The sequence below is a fragment of the Vulpes lagopus genome, chromosome 10 (genome assembly GCF_018345385.1).
Source record: "Vulpes lagopus strain Blue_001 chromosome 10, ASM1834538v1, whole genome shotgun sequence".
NCBI classification, from domain to species: Eukaryota; Metazoa; Chordata; class Mammalia; order Carnivora; family Canidae; genus Vulpes; species Vulpes lagopus.
Window position 1 is genome coordinate 109,681,142 of NC_054833.1, and position 16,977 is coordinate 109,698,118.

Here is a 16,977-nt window from a genome sequence, read left to right on the forward strand (position 1 = left end):
GGTGGGGTACAAATGGGGCACGTACCCACAGCCGACATCTCTGGCACAGATGCATTGAACAGCCGGTGCGTGAACACAGGCCAGTTGTCATTCACATCATGAACTTTGATGGTGAAGCTGGAAGGAGACTCTAGGTTCTTCTTGGTGTCCTTGTCTACCACTAGGGCTGTGAGGTGGTACTCAGAGATCTTCTCCCTGTCCAGCCTCTCAAAGGCATACACGTCCCCTGTGTCCTCACTGACCTGGAACACCTTGCCCACAGATTCTCCTCTGAGCACGTACTTTGCGTTCTTGCTGTTCACACTCGATTTGATCTAGGAAGGAAGAGGAACCGTGAGCTGAGGATGGGCAGGGGTGGCTGTGTGTGTGTGTGTGTGTGCACACCCATCTGTGAGCGTTCAGGTGTATGTAGGTACGCCGGCGTGTATGCACACGTGTGTCCAGCACACCTGCATGTTTGCACGGGGGTGTGTGTACGCGTCTGTGGTGCTGGCCAGGGATCCTGAATGCGGCACCTTCAGTCTTTATGTGCATCTCTCACTGGTCATTAGCGCACTGTTCCCAGCCAGCTCGCTGGGAACACATTAACGTGACTGCCCTAGTTGCCTAGAACAGCGCTGGGAACACTGCAAGTACTTACAGAAAGATTTTTGAGTGAAAGAGTATATTTGGCGCCAGTGGAAGGCAAGGGGTATTTTGCTGCTTACTAGTCACTTAGCCTCTCTGAGTTGTGGTAGCCTCATCTGTAAAGTGGAGATAATATCATTTTTGATGTTGAGCTGCTCTCATGAGCAGAACGGTACCTCTGAAAGTTAATACCAGGAAACACTGGTGTCTTTTTGCTATTTCACACAAAAATTCCAGTGAGCTGGAGATGGCTTGCACTGGCTTGGCTCTCAAGAGCCAACTTACATTTTAAGGAATGTTTGTGAACTGATTTTAAATATAGCCATTATTAAAAATTCAGTTATATAAACTTATCAGTTAAATGAATCCTATGAAAAACAAGGGTAGCCTACTCAAAATTCCTCATTTTACTATGTTCTTGAGGTTATGCCCATGTGTTGAATGATGGAAATACCACACAATGCTGTGTTAAGACATATCTTTTCACAACTCTGCCTTCAGTGCCATCAAGTTGGAAGTTTCAAACAGACGTGGTGAGAGTATTTACATACAAATGGAAATGAGCGAATGCTAGGAATCAGGATTTTTTTTTCTCCTGGAGAACCACTTGTCAAGCATTTATCAGCACACCGCTGGTCCTGGTCAATTTAGTTTTGGAATGGTACACAAAATATTCTCTTCTTGGAGATTTATGATGTACAGTCCTGTAGGAAAAAACTCTAATGAGCTTTAGCTCAGGACTTCCCATTATAGTAAGAACACTTTTTCTTTGTAACACATACTACTATTAGTGCTGTAAGGAACAAGATTTAGGAAAAGATTTGGAAGCTAATGTACGTAAAGCAACTTGCATGGGCTCTCAATAAATACCTGTTATTATTCATGATAGATCCATATGTTAAAAGATATAGGTAAGAAGTGCTGAACATTTCATTTATAAATGAATCTTAGGAATAGAGAGCCTTCAGAACATAAGAGAATCATATTTCATGCATGTAAAGCAGTATTCTCATAGATTTTTTTTTTTTTAGATTTTATTTATTTATTCATGAGAGACACACACACAGAGAGGCAGAGACACAGGCAGAGGGAGAAGCAGGCTCCTTGCAGGGAGCCTGATGTGGAACTTGATTCCAGAACCTGGGATCATGCCCTGAGCCAAAGGTGGACGCTCAGCCGCTGAGCCACTGAGACACCCAGGTGCCCTGATGGTTTGAATGTTCAAAAAATACAGTTCTTGGGTGGCTCAGCGGTTTGGCGCCTGCCTCCGGCTCAGGGCGTGATCCTGGAGACCCAGGACTGAGTCCCAGATCGGGTTCCCTTTGTGGAGCCTGCTTCTCCCTCCGCCTGTGTCTCTGCCTCTCTCTCTCTCTCTCTGTGTTTCTCATGAGTGAATAAATACAATCTTTAAAAAAAATACAGTGTAATTCAATTAAAAGTATGTAAATTGAATTCCAATAAGGTGCCAAGCAACACGCTGGAAGCATAGAATTAATCCAGACCCTATTCTTGCTCTCAGGGTTGAGACTCTGAGGAAGGGCAGGATTTAAAGGTCCAGGGAGCAAGAGCCTTGAGTGAAGGTGTCTGACAAGAACAAAGGAAGATGGGTCTCAAGACAGGAGAGGGAGGGTCAAAAAGGGTGTGGTTAAATCCTGTGAGTTTGGAAAACATCCCTAAGGCTGAGTAGCAGTGCAGACGTTGGAGCCCTCGGTGGAGCAGCATCAGAGTGGGGGTGGTGGGGTGGAAGCCAGATGCCAGAGCTTGGAGAAGTGGCTGCAAGGTGAGGAAGTAGAAACAGGAAGTGAGGACCCTCTGCCTTGAGTGGAGCAGGGCTGTGACGTACAGGGGCCAGGGGGGTTCATGAGGAGGTCCCAAGGGACCTGGACGTATGGCGAACAGTGGGTCAGGAGGCAGGAAGCAGATGCCCCAGCTCTGTAACCTGTGGCTTGGGGGAACAGTAGGGGTTCAAGGAGAAGGGACAGTCTGGGACTCGGTGAGTTGCTCAGGGCTAGGTGGTAGTTCTGGGGGTGGGGTGCGTTAGGGCCCACATGGGCAGGGGTAGTGATGGGGACCAGTTGCACTTTGATCTATTTTATTGGAATTCTACATAAGATTCCACGTGAGTATAAGCTCCTTCCCTCCAACTTTTAATTTTTTAGAACAGTTTTAGGTTTATAGAAAAATTGGGAAGATAATACAGAGAGTTCTCAGGCATCCTGCTCCCAGTTTCCCTGATGATCAACATTTTATGTTGACGTTATGTTAGTACGATGCCTTTGTTCTCAGTAGTGGACCCATACTGTGACATTTGTAGTAACTGGGGGCCATAGTTCATACAGATTCCCTCAGTTTTTGCTTCATGGCCTTTGTTTTGCTCCAGGAGCCCATTCAGGATATCCCATTACATCTAATCATTTGCGTTTCTTTGGGCTCCTCTTGGCTGTGACAGTTTCTCAGACTTTGAGTGCTTTTGATGACCTTGACAATTTTGAGGAGTACCGGTCAGATATTTTGTAGGATGGTTCTCTACTGGAATTTATCTGATATTTTTCTCATAATCAGGCTGAAGCTACAGGTTTCTGGGAGGCCTCTCTTCTTCTTCTTCTTCTTTTTTTTTAAATTATCACTATATTTGGACATAACATCTTAATGCTGAAAGCCATGCTGACCCATATTTGTGGATTCAGAAGTCTGCTTAGGGTCACTCCCATTGTCCAACCAGTCTGTAAACAAAGGCTCCGGCCTGTGGGCCTTGATAAACAGAGATTTCCTTCCCTCAGATTACGTCTTTGGGAGCCTGGAGGTGATCCTTGGGGCCTCATCCTTGCCTCTTCCAGGGACCCTGTTCCTTCCCAGGGTGGGGACTGCATATGGCTTCTCTGTCTCCTGGCCGCATGCCCCGTGCCAAGCGCACGCTGTTGGCAGATGATGGCAGGCCTGACGCAATTCCTGCTGCTCGAAGACCCTTGGAGGAGGAGAGCCCTTTAAAGGGTTCCGTGTCAGAGCTGCTCACAATGCAGGTGGCCTCCACGGACTCTTCCTGATTCCGCGGACTCTTCTGATTCATCCTGCGGGTTTTCCTCGGGCCTGGCCATTCTCAGTGGCTGATTCACGGCACAGTTATCCCATTGGGAAAGATGTAGGTGGGTTGACGACATTTTCCTCTATGACACAGAGGTCACGTTTGTGTTGCAAGCCAGGAACCCCGTGTTTTCTTAGGGCCAGGCTCTCCTCAGGCCCTGGCCGGGTCTCCGTGTGTGACCCCGGTCGAGCAGCTCTCTCTCCGAGTGGCCATCCTGAGGCATTTCGATTTCCCAGCCGTTCTAGGGAGCCAGAGGAGCCCGTGGGCACGGTCTGCTGGCTGCAGGCGGGCTGCGGGGGAGAGCCCCAGCTGGCCGCACCCTCAGCTGCGACGGCGTCACCTGCCCTTCACTGTCACTACCACTGCTTTTCCTTCATCGTCGTCGCCACCATCGCCACCACTACCAGCACCTCTACCACCGTTACCTTCACAGCCGTGGGCCCCACACCTACAGTCGGCACAGTCAGTCTGTGTCACCATCTGTCCCACCATCAGCATCACTATGGGCCGAGTGCCGCTGACGCTGCTCCTGCCCTGAGGCCTGAGCCTTACCTTGCCCACGTAATGGGGTAGCGAGGTGTTTTTCTCTTCATCGATGTGCATCTGGTTCCAAATCCAGTCTCTCTTCTGGCGCCGGTGGGTGAGCAGCACGCCGGGGGGGTCCAGTGGGGCAGCGTTGGAACTGGCCGCAGCTTCCACCAGGCAGGTGCCTGCCACGGCGAGCAGCAGCACGAGCGCCCGCATCTTCCTGAGAGGCACCAATCTGGGGAGAGAGAGGAGATCCCACCAGGGCACGGCGGTCACTACCCGGGGGGTGAGCAGCTCCCGGGAATGACTGCACTTCCCTTATGTGTTCACTCTGCCATCCTTTCCTCGCTGCTGATACCAGCAGAACCAGATGCTTGTTCCTGCCCCCAAATTGCTTTCGGTCTAGGAGAGGAAGGCAGACACAGAGACACCTCCTACTGAAGTGTCACATGTGCTAGTGTGGAAGTGAGCGCAGGCGACCGTGGAGCCCCAAGGAGGGCTGTAGGGAAGGTTTTCTAAAGGAGATGCTGATGGTAGCTCCCTAAGCTCTGTGCTGTGGGCACCCCTGTAACCCTCCTTTTACACATGAGAGGTTAAGTTCACGCTGGAGCCAGTGGTGGGGCTGGGAATGGAGTCTTGGTGTCTGACCCCAACAGCTGTCACTTATCAAGTACTTATTACAAGCATGACACTGTTCCCAGCACTTTACATATGTCATCCCATTTAATTTTCCTAGTTACTCTAGGGGTGGATATAATTATAACCCTCATGTGACCAATAAGCCGAGGAACAGAGGGCTTTAGTTAACATTCCCGAGATCGCCTAGGCTGTGAGCAGCAGAGCCAGACTTGAACCAAGTTCGTGTTTTTTCCCCTCTGCCCTCTCTTGTCCTAACAGCTGCTGCGGGTGGGACTTAAAGATGCCTCTGAACAAACATGCCCCCCGGCCAGCACGAGAGCCCCTGTGGCAGCGTTGCTTTGATGCTGTCTTCAGAAAGTTCTTAGGAAACCCCAGTGTCTTAACCCGGAGGGTCAGGCCCTCACCAGCTCCAGAGCTCACAGTTGGTGATCAGTTTAGGAACTATCACAAGAGCAGGAGTGTGTGTGTAGTGGGGAGGGGGGGCAGGGGATTGAGAGGCTGGGCTCGTAACCTGTGGGGCCCAGTGCAAAATGGAAGTGTGGGGCCCTTTGTTCAAAAAATATTAAGAATTTCAAGATGGATACAGAAGAACATGAAACCAGGCATCAAGTGCAGTGCCCAGGGTGCTTGCAGACCCTAAAAGGCAGCCCTGGGGACAGGGAATCAGCCTGGGCCAGGATCTTGGGTCACCAGAAATCAGGGCATGGCTTTATCCGGAATTCCAGGAAGGGGGATTTTTTTCCCCCACTGCCCTATGGTGGATGAAGGCTGTGACTTTGGCTGTTACTGTGCCCTCTCAACCCTGACCCCATTAATCTACTCATGCTGCGTCCCTGTGTCTCTGATCTGTGGCTTCTGGGTTAGTTCAGGGGGCAGAGGGCAGGTGGGTGGGAGTAGGAACTAGGGCTCCTGCCTGAAAAGAGACAAGGACCATGGGCTACTGAAGGGAGGCCACCGTCCAAGGTTGTCCCCCACCTTGGCCCGAAGGGGAGCCTAGATTCTCTACGTTACAGGAAGTTTGTAAACTCTAGTAACATTTCCTCTGAGCCACTGGCGCCAGGCTGTCCTCAGTGAGGGCCCAGGATGTCTGTGCTGGGCTAGCCCGGCCGGGTCTGCTGATCTTAGCATCTGAGGCCCCCACCCTGTAGCCCCTGCAGCTGGCCCAGGAGGAAGCGGGCTCCCAGGGTTGGGTGGGACAGAGCGCTGGGGCACACCCCAGAATGCACGTGTTGTGTGCCTAGGGAGAGGTTCTGGGTCTCAGTTTCCTCACTTGTGAGATGGGGGAACTGGGGGAGGCAGCTCGGTGTCCCTTGACGTAGGACGTGGATAGGGTGACCATTCTAGGCGGGAGGAAGGCAGTGAACAAAGACCTGGGGAGGCTGGGTGTGCTGGTCAGGAAGCTGGTCCTGACTCAGGGGAGGTAGCAGGCATGCCCTTGCCCCAGCCCACTGGGCTCAGGCCTGGGGCGTCATTTCCTTTTTTGCCTACAAAGGAACTTTGAGTGTTGGTTCTTTCTTCCTCCCAAGTGAGAAGTGACTCAAAAATGAAAAAGTAAAACGAGCATAAGTGAAATTGAGAAACAGGGAGAGAGAGTCTTCAGGCCTTTAGGCAGGACAGAGTGAGAACCTGTGCACTGAGCCGAATGGGTATTGAGTGCCCACTGTATGTGGGCTCCGTAATGGGCACTGGGGTCCAATAGTGAGCAAGGCCAGGGAGTGCTCACTGTAGTGGGAACACCAGGAAAATAAGTGAATTGGGAAAACACCAGTTAGCAATAACTGGTGGAGTACAACAGAGAGTGGGGGTGGCTGACTGAGACGCTGAGGTCAGGTAGGCCTCTCAGAGAGATGACACTTCAACCAGCATCTGAGTGTTAGTCTTAGGAACACCAGGGGAAAGAAGGGCATTCCAGGCGGGAGGACATGTAAAGGTCCTGAGGCAAAAAAAAAAAAAAAAAAAAAAAAAAAAAAAAAATCAAATCACTGTGCTTGAAGAACCAAAGCAGCCCTCCCCTGGGGTCAGGTGGAAATGAGCAGCAAGGGGTGAGAGACAGGAAGAGGTGACCAGGTCAGTGTGGTAGGCTGAGTAACAGCTCCCCAAAGATGTCCATGTCTAAATCCCTGTGAATTTAGTTACTGTGAATATGTTACTTTCTATGACAAAACAACTTTTAGCAGATATGATGAAGTTAAGGCTCTTGAGATAGGGAGGATGGTCCTGGATCATGTGGACCAGGTTATGCATAATACACTTACAGTATCCTTAAAAGATGAAGGCAAGGGGGTCAGAGTCAGGAAAAAGGAGACGTGACATTGGAGACAGAAATTGGTGTGATGTGTAACCCCAGGCCAAGGAATGTGGGCGGCCTCTGCAAGCCAGAAAAGGCTAAGAAACAGATTCACCCCTAGCTCTCCAGAGGAACGCGGCCCTGATTTTTAGCCCACTGAAACCCACGTCAGACCTCAGCCTTCCAGAGCCGTAAGATAAAAAGGAAATAAATTGTGTTTGAAGTCACCACATTTGGGGTAGTTTGTTGGCTCAGCCGTCGGAAATGGGTACCATCGGGTTGCAAGGGACCTTGTAGGGCAGCTTCGGGAGAGAGATTTCCCTAAGGTGGTGAGAGAGTGAAGTGTTCTCATTTGCAGAGGTCTCAGCTACAATGAGGAGAAAGGCTGGAAGAGGGGACACCCAGGGGTGGCGGTCACTGTCACCCAGATCGGGATTAGGAGGGGAGGGTCTGGAGTATGCTTCTGAGGTAGAGTGAGCAGGACCTGCTGGGGAGGGGACATGGGGTGAGAGATGAAAAGGAACCCAGGAGGCCCCCCATCTGGCCGTCCAGAGCCTCTCTGGCATCCCCCATTGCAGCGCAAGCTTGGGCCTGGTCCCAGCACTGATGCCCAGGCCCTGCCACAGGCTCAAGTCACAACTCCCTCTCCTTCCCGGAGAACACCGTTCTGTCTTGCCCCATCGTGTCTTCCCTGCTCCCCAAGACCAGCCACAAGTCACGCATGGGTCTTTCCTCTTCGGGCTCAGGTGGCACGGGGTGATGGGCGTGGGCTCTGGTTTTACTGCACCTCAGCTGCACTGCTTTGTCACTACATTACCTTGCACGGGACATTTACCCCCCAGAGCCTTGGTTTCACCATCTGTACAGTGGGAACACTAGCATCTACCTCTCAGGGTTGTTTTCTGGCCTGAATTCAAAAGTATTTGCAAAGAACAGTAGCTAACAATGAAACCGAACGTGGGCACGTCCTCTCTGACACTGACTCTGCGTCACTGAGTCGTCCCTTTACCAGTGTTGCTCCTTAACACAGTGCTCTCTGCCCTGGTGTGTGTCTCCTGCTGCGGCCGAGTTTGTCCATGCCCGCGCTCCTGTTAGGCAGCACCTCCCGGCTTCTGTCCCTTCCTGGGTTCTGGAAATGTGCCTCCTCCTCGTGCCTCCAGCCCTGTGCTGCTTCCAGCTTCCCCCTCTTGCCGGTTTCTGTTTGTCTCAAGAGATCATTTGTTCGCTTCATCTCGCTCACGGCTCTGTGGTATTTCCTTCATCAAGTCCCTGCCTTTGACCCCCATGCCCACCCCGCCGGGTGGTAACTTCTGTTCCCCCCGGAACCCCGTCTGATACAGCGACCACGAGCATGGCTTTCTCTCTGCTGGAACCCGCGTGGATGGGCTAGTGGTCTCAGGGCTGACAGCTGCCATCATCCAAGTGAATAACCACGCTGGACTTAAAGCGAGGCCACCAGTCATAGGCTTTGGCCACCTGGCTCACAGGGGACATTCAGCCCTTGGTGGGTTTTGGTTGGCTCCACACACAGTGTTTTCTGAACGTGCAGAAAATCCCCTTGGATGCTAGTCTCTGTCCAGTGGGGGCCCTGCAGCGACCCCTGGAGAGAAATCCCTTGACAACACAGGGCTGGCACTGGCTCCCCGAGTCACCCCACGTCACTGGTGTGTCGCTGGGTGGCAGGACTTTAGGGATGAGGATCATATAATCCCATGTCCGTTCGCAAGCTTGCCCCGAGAGTGCCCTCTCAAGCCAGCCCCTTCTTGCTTGGGGCAGTGGAGTGGGGCTGACACCCCCGAGCACCTCCACAGTGGTGCATGGCATCTTATTTAAGCCGTGTAGACTGCAAGGTCTACACCTGAGCCCTGCGCAGATGAGGCTCAGACAGGTGGAGTGAGTCATCCCGGCTCAGTGGGCGGCAAGAGATGGAGTTGGGATTTGAATTTAGGCTGCCTTTCACCCCCAATATTGCTTTCCGCACCATGCTACTCTCTCTTTGACTCTTTGGTGATGCTCACATGTAAAGATCATAAACAACTACCCTCCGTGTTTGGCTTTCACAGATGCTGTCTCGTTTGGTTTTCATATTACTCCAGGCTGGAGGAATTACTTGCCCCATTTCCCAGAGGAAGAAACTGAGGCACAGAGACAAACGTCTCGTGGGTGGTGGGTCTAGAACCCTCATGCAGATCTTTTTCTGAATCCTGGGCTCCTCCCACACCCAAACCCAGAGGAGCCCGAGGGACTTTTCCATCTGAAAAGTTACATTTATTTGGGTCTTTTACTATTTGTGTTTGAAATTTGGCCTCCAAAATGGGGGCCAAGAGGAAGGGTTTTGTCAGACAGTTGTTTCTCCTCCTACTGCTGATAGAGAAAAAGTCGGCCCGAGGGATTTGCTGTGCCCACAGCTGGAGGCAGGCTTGCCCTTGGCCGCACCTCTGGAGGTGTGGGTCAGGCTTACTTTAGCTCTTCCCTTCTTTTTTTTTTTTTTTTTAAAGATTTATTTATTTATGAGAGAGAGAGAGAGAGAGAGAGGCAGAGACACAGGAGGAGGGAGAAGCAGGCTCCATGCCGGGGGCCCGACGCAGCACTCGATCCCAGGACTCTAAGATCACACCCTGGGCCAAAGGCAGGCGCTAAACCGCTGAGCCACCCAGGGATCCCCTAGCTCTTCCCTTCTTATAAGCCTTTTACCTTCACCAGGTTTTGGGAGCCATTGGAAGGCTGCCCAGTGGATTTGGGGTATGATGGAGGAGGGTCTGAGGATTCTGGAAGTGATTTCTATGTGCTGAAAGTCCCAGCTGAGCAGCCCTGGGAACTTGCCCGACAACAGCCTTGAGGGGCATGGAGATCTGCCTGGCAGCTCAGATGTGTACAGTGGGCTCACCGAGGCCGGGTGCCTTTCTGTGTCCCTGTCACCCAGGATTTGTGATGGTGTCCCATCCCTGGAGCCCTCTTAGAGTCTTTTGGGGACAATTGCAAATGAACTGCTGCATGAAGGTGGGCCCTCTGTGTCCTCGGTTTGTCTGGGACTGTCTGGGGGGGCTCAGAGTGTGTGGTCCAAGGTGAATGGGCATGGAACCCCGGGGAAAGGGATAGGGGAGCCTCAGAGAATCTGGGGGATAGCTGGGCTCACCTATGGCCGGATGGGAGGTCGGCTCCAGGTCTTTCTCCACAGCGGGTGGGACCACTGATGGAGATGCCTGGGCTGAGCCTGAGGACCAACGGGTGGCTCTGAAGGTCGAGCCAAGGGTGGGCGCCTTTGCCTCTGCTTCTTTCCAGTTACCTGACTGGGTCTCGGGGGTGCTTGGTGGGCTTCTAGCAGCAGCCCCAGCCTGCAGGACTTTAACACCCACCAGGCTGGGTCACAGCCTCCTGGCCTCTGCCCTTGAGGTTCTCTCTCCTCTGCCTGGATTTAGTCACATGTGCCCACTTCTCTGAAGCCTTCTCTAGAGCCCTGGGCTTACAAAGCCACTCAACAGACATTTATTGAGCACCTGTTGTGTCCCAGGCACTGAACTCTACATGGGGAGCAAACACAGGCTGGATCCCCATCATGGGGCTTTAAATTGTGAGATGTGCTGATGGAGGAGAGCAAGAAGCTGGAGGTAGGCGCCAGTAGGGCCCAGATTGATTGGAGGGTCTCAGTCTAGGAGTGAGTCTTGCCCCTCTCTGACCTGCTCTGGGACATCAGGCTAACCTCCCTTTGGTCCCTTTCTGTTTGTGGCCCCTATCTGTCAATGGGGTTCGGTCTCAAAGGGGCTGTGAAGTCTGCTCTGCTCTGGGTTTTCCAAGGCTAGGGGGACATAGGGGAGGGGCCAGAGGTGCTCCTTTTGTAGCTAAATAGACCCTAGGAAGTCTGGACCAGCTGGGAGCCCCTCACCAGGGCAACTGGGCAGGTGCCCCTGGGCTAGTCCTGCCCCCAACCACCAGCAGACCCCTGCTTCTTGACTTGACCAGAGCCCTGCTGAAGCCTGAGGTTTCAGGGGCTGAGTGTAGGCCTGAAGAGGTTATCAGGCAGGTTGGAGGGCCCTTTGGGATGAGGTAGAGGAAGCTTGCAGGTCAAACATCCACACATGACATCCTCATGCCACACGGACACACAACACTGTCAGCTGTATCTATGGAAGTACACACCCCCGTCCCCACTCATCTGCCCTCTCCAACTCCTGAAGAGTCTCTGCTGTGCAGAGCGGCCCCTCTGCTCCCATTCAGTACACCCACATCAGTGGGACAGGGTCTGGCAGCTGAATCCAGTCCCAGGCACAGCCTCGAGGGTGGACAGGATGATCAGTCCCAGCCCAAACCTCCCACGGGCTCTGGACTCTAGCCCAGAGGCCCCGGGTCAGGGATTAGGGGCCGGGCTGCATGGGGGCTGGGCCTGCGGGAGGGGCAAGTGCTGCAGCCCCCACTCCCTGTGTGACCCTGGGTGGCCCTCCTTGTTGCTTTCCCACCTCCCCACCTTGAGCCTCAGTCTAGGACAGAGGTTGGAGCCAGTGATCCCCACGCTCCTTCAGGGACTCCCACATTGTCACTCGCCCCCCAGCATTTACAGCTGAGCTGTGGCAGCCACAGACGTGGGAGGATGAAGGGGGAGGCCCTAGGAGCCTTGGGTGTGGAGTGTGTTGAAGGCAGGATTGGGCAGCTACGAACTGGCCCCATGGGACTTTCTCCTGGTTTGTGGCTCAATTCAGGCTAGGGACCTGCTCCTGTAGGTCCCAGAGGTGATCCCCTCCCCTTAGAGTTTTGCCAACAGATTCCCCATCTCGGCTCCCCTTCATGCTGACAGTGCTGCTCCGCTGCTGCCCATTCCTCCCTGGCTCCCCACCGCCTGCAGGATGAAGCCTGGCTCCTGAGACTGGTTTTAGGGCCCAGCATGGCATGGTTCCTGCTCATCCCCCTGGCTTTCCTCTCTGTCATCTCCGCCCCTCCCTGCCATGAGGAGAGCTAGACATTTCTGGAATGCACATTGCTCTTCCTCTCTCTAGGAGGCTCTTTGCACAGATGCCCTTGCTTGCTGTGTCCCCTGGGTGAATGCCCTCCTCCTTTTCAAGCCCCTGGTGGCCTCCCTTTGGATTGACTCCTGCCCCAGCAGGACCCTAGGATTGCTGCCTCTGCCTCCTAGCCTCAGTATCTCTGACCAGGTGGGTTCTGGGCTAGGTCTTCACTTTATCCCAGCATCCCACTGCATGAACTCAAGGCCCTGGACCTTGTGGTGTCGTTGTCTGTACTGCTGCCTGTCAGCCTGCCTCAGTCTCCAGTTCTGGTCTTGTCACTGCTTCCCTCCTCACTTGCAGGACTTAAAACAAATTTGCATATTTGCAGGCAAGACCTTGGGTGGTCAGAGCAGGTGCAACCTGGGGTATAGCTCAAAAGCATCTCCCCTGCCCCCAAATAGCATCTCTGATGGTCCATCACATTAGACACACCACCAATAGGATTTTGATTGTTTGAGGACAACAAGATTATCCTCTGATGAACACACACCTGTCCCTCTGCAAGGGACTGTTTATGTAGGCCTGGCAAAGCAGAGCGCACAGGTTGTCATACCCTTTCCATACCCATGGCAAACATCACTGATTACAGGACCACAATATTTATTCCCACTGAACTTGAACTCAGTCCCTCAGTCCTCAGTACAATCTTTCAAGTAGATATTAGCAATTCACCAGACCTCGTTTGTGATTTCAGACAATTTTGTGCTGGGTTTCTGGGCTCTAGGATCATCCAGTCTGCCTTCTGTCTTTTTTTTTTTTTATTATTCATTTATTTGACAGAGAGCACAAGCTGGGGGAGCAGCAGGCAGAGGGAGAAGCAGGCTCCCCACTGGTCAAGGAGTCTGACGTGCGACTCAGTCCCAGAGCCCTGGGATCATGACCTGAACCGATGTCACCTCCACCAGGGAGCCTTTTCCAGTCTTCTCTGAGCTTCCTGAGTTTAACTGAGGCTCTGAGGCAGTCATTGGAGCAACAGAATGAGCCCCACATGTCCCTGCCTATTTGTACTGGCCCAGCTGCTCAAGAGCTGTGTAGCCTGAGGCCCACCCCTTGCCTCTGTGGGCCCCAGCTCCCTCTTCGATAATGGACGCAAAAATGGCTACCTCCCTGGTCAGGAGGATTAAATGAGATCATGGGTGTAAAGCCTGGTATACAGTAGGTACTCAGTAAGTATGCAGGCCCTCCTGACTCTTACGTACCCACCGACTCCAGCCTGGTGGCTGCGGCGTGTCTGGCCAACTCACACCTGACTTCATTTCCCGGTTCTGCCCTGGGCCCACCTCCTACCCCTCCGCTGTTCTTCTCCAGAAGGAAATCTCATTCACTGCCTGGCTGGCTGCGGGGTCCCTGCCTCCCCTCCTCCCTGTACCTGTGCCTGCCAGGATCTGTCTCTTACTGTGTCCCAAGGCAGACAATCTGGAGGTCCCTGCCTTGCCCTTGAGAGGTTAGAAGACTGAGGTCGGAGAGCAGACCTAAGACCTCTCCATATTCCTCCTCCAGGAAGCCTTTTGAAAAATTTTTTAAATTAATTTTTATTGGTGTTCAATTTACCAACATACAGAAAAACACCCAGTGCTCATCCCGTCAAGTGTCCACCTCAGTGCCCGTCACCCATTCCCCTCCAACACCCGCCCTCCTCCCCTTCCACCACCCCTAGCTCGTTTCCCCGAGTTAGGAGGAAAATTTTCCATCCAACATCTGGGACTTGGGTTAGGATGGACTTTTTAGTATCCTCTAGCCAGAAGCTAAGCTCCTCAGGGTAGAACCTGTCTCCTAGAACATTCCTTCCAGGATCTTTAGGCCTCTGGCTTGTCCTCCTGCCTGATTGTGTGGCTTAAATGGTCAGGTTTAACCCTCCCTGACTTATCCCCTCTCCGAGCTTCACTATGGAGTGTTGCGGGGCTGTGGGTCAGAGGGGCTGGCCTCACTCCTATTTTGCTTCCATCTCACGCTTTCTGTGTAACTGGGACTGGCTGCTTGATCTCTCTTAGCTCCCTGGTCCCCTTTGTCAAATAAGAATTGTTTTAGGGATCCCTGGGTGGCGCAGCAGTTTGGCGCCTGCCTTTGGCCCAGGGCGCGATCCTGGAGACCCGGGATCGAATCCCACATCGGGCTCCCGGTGCATGGAGCCTGCTTCTCCCTCTGCCTGTGTCTCTGCCTCTCTCTCTCTCTCTCTCTCTCTGTGACTATCATAAAAAAAAAAAAAAAAAGAATTGTTTTAGTAGCTTCAAGGATGCCGAGGGGGGTGGAGAGAGGTGCTGGCAGTAGCAGGGATGGGTCCCTGTAGGCAAGAAACCGAAGATTTTTCTAGAGCGAGTGGCCACTGTGTTCACCTTGTGTCCCCAAGGCAGCAGCAGGGCTGTGACTCAGCCAACTTTGAGAGAAAATCCGTGTGGCCCCTCTGGTTTCCTGCCCCCATGTCCGGCCCTTGTTTCTCAGCACAATTGGTCAGGTTGAAACTGTGGGGTGGACAGCTTAACCCCTGCAAGGCCAGTGGACGCCTCCCCTGCTGCCTTACAATGGAATTGGCAGGGCTGCCCGGGGGCTCAGCAGCTCCTGGGTCCCTTGCAGGTTACCCGCTGCCCTCCAGGCTAGGGCCCAAAGGTGGCTGGTCTCCGCTGCTCCCCACGACTCGAAGGTGAGCCAGAGGCCCTGGTCCTGGCACTCATGGCCTCCAGTGTCCCCTGTGGCCACACCAGCCTTCCTGAGTCCTCTGAGCTACCCAGGCTTCCTGCCTCTGTGGAGTGCCCTTCATCTCTTGTGGGATCCCATCTGTCCCTCTCACACAGCAGCATCATCCATGGGGTAGGGAATGAGCTTGGTGCGGAGTGCTTGCCAGGAGAAGGGTTGAGTCCGCATCCTCTCTGTTGCACCCCCACCTCCACCCACTGGGGACTGACTGACCCAGGGTCAAAAACATTATGACATTGGCTCTGGGGGAGTGGGTAAATTCAGCTGTGATTTCTTGAAGATCCCCCTTCTGTGAGCCCTTCCTGGCGCCAGTCCTGGTGTGTACATTGCCTCCTTTAATGGACTCGTGAAGACTATTTTCCTCTGGTTTAAAGATGAGAAAGCTGAGACATGGAGGAGCTCCTTGATGCTGAGAAGGGTCTGGGATCTGGGTTTTGGGGTCCTGATCCTGGCTCAGATCCCCACTCTTGCTCTTTCTTTGCCCAATCTCAGTTGCCGCCCTTGAGGAACAGAGAAAGGACGCATCGAACTTATGGATTCATTGGCAGTAGTAGAATCATGAGCTCCATCAGTTAGACCCTTTTATCCTGATCACCTCCCGTTTCCATGATGGCTGGCATGAGTCCCTGTCCCATTGTTCAGACAAGCACACAGAGGTTTGGAGGTGCTGAGTAATTTTCCCAAAGCAGCATGGGGAGGAGCTAGATCTGGGGATCTCACCTTAAACTGCTTGCTTTCAAGTCTTTTGGGGGGACTTCCCTAAAATATGAGGCCTGTGAAGTCCCAATCTTGGGGCATCCAGGTGGGCTGCCTTCCTCACTGTAGCTCCCATGGCTCCTGTAGGCTCCTGTAGGCTCCCATAGGCTCCTATAGGCTCCTGTAGGCTCCCGTAGGCTCCCGTAGGCTCCCATAGGCTCCTGTAGGCTCCCATAGGCTCCCATAGACTCCTGTAGGCTCCCATAGGCTCCTGTAGGCTCCCATAGGCTCCCATAGGCTCCCATAGGCTCCCATAGGCACCTATAGGCTCCTGTAGGCTCCCATAGGCTCCTGTAGGCCCCTGTAGGCTCCCTTAGGCTCCCATAGGCTCCCATAGACTCCTGTAGGCTCCCATGGGCTCCCATAGCTCAAACATGGCCCCTGGAGTGTCCAGGGCAGGGAGGGGAGGGATCCATAGGGCCTCAGGTGCCCGGAGCCTAGCCTCGGCTTGCCTGTTCTAACAGTGGGGATACTGGCTGACAGGGCCCAGGGCTCAGAGCTCCCCTTCCAGGGCTCCTCTCCTGATGCCAGCTCACAACTTTGGCAGGAGGGATGATGTCAGGCCATGGAGGAGGGCCACCCTAGGGAGACTAGGCCTGGGGTTGGTCCTCTACCTCTGGTGTGCTGGCACCTCAGACAGACTCTCGCCCTCTCTGATCATGGCACCGATGGAAGCCACTGGACCTTCCAGTCACACAGGGTTGGAGAGTCTACATGTGGAAGAGCCACATCGTTAGCCCTTGATCCTGAGAATGCCCGTCTGTGTCTATGGCACCGCCGCTAGGTGCGCTTTCCCAGCTCTGCTCTGGGCCATGGTCTGCCCCCCAAGAGTGGCTCTTGCCTGGGGCCCTGACAACGGCCGCTTTCCATACCGGGAAGCCAGACACCCTCTCAGCGTGGGCACATGCCCCGAGTCTGGGGTGGAATGGGGTGCGGGGATTCCTCACTCACCGTGCTCGCGGGCTCAGAGGTGTCCTCGTCCCCTCTGACGGTCCGGCTGGGGCTGAGCTGGTGTGGAGCTCTGTGGAGCTCAGCCGATAGCTTCTGAGGGGAGCCACACCCGGCCGACTAGGGAGGCCTGGCTGCCGCCCCTTCAGGTTTTCCAGCTGGCCCTGGCCCACTTCCCCCTGGGATGGTTTCCTGTTATTGTTCCTTTGTGAGGGCCGGGCTGGCTGCAGATAGGCAGGCCCTGTGGTGGGCGGCTGCCTCGGCCCCGCCAGGCTCTCCTCACCGAGGCCCAGGCCTGGATCCGACCCGGGACGCCCAGCTCAGACCCCAACCCCAGGCCTCAGCTGTGGGGCCCTGGGCCCAGCACTCACCACAGTCCTTAGTTCATCCTCCTTGTAACCCTGAGGGCAGGAGTCATCACC

At 53.7% G+C, this 16,977-nt stretch overlaps 1 protein-coding gene across 1 annotated transcript in view; it reads right to left on the minus strand.

Annotated features, from left to right (window-relative positions):
- The window catches only part of CDH5 (cadherin 5), a 33,261-nt gene extending 16,547 nt beyond the window's left edge, over positions 1-16,714 (minus strand). Inside the window, exons 1-3 of the mRNA XM_041770894.1 lie at positions 16,559-16,714; positions 4,262-4,472; positions 26-314 (exon numbers count right to left, since the gene is read on the minus strand). Coding sequence (XP_041626828.1) covers positions 26-314; positions 4,262-4,453 — 481 coding nt within the window. The 5' untranslated portion in view covers positions 4,454-4,472; positions 16,559-16,714. The remainder of the gene's footprint in view (positions 1-25; positions 315-4,261; positions 4,473-16,558) is intronic.
- Positions 16,715-16,977: the final 263 nt, after the last annotated feature.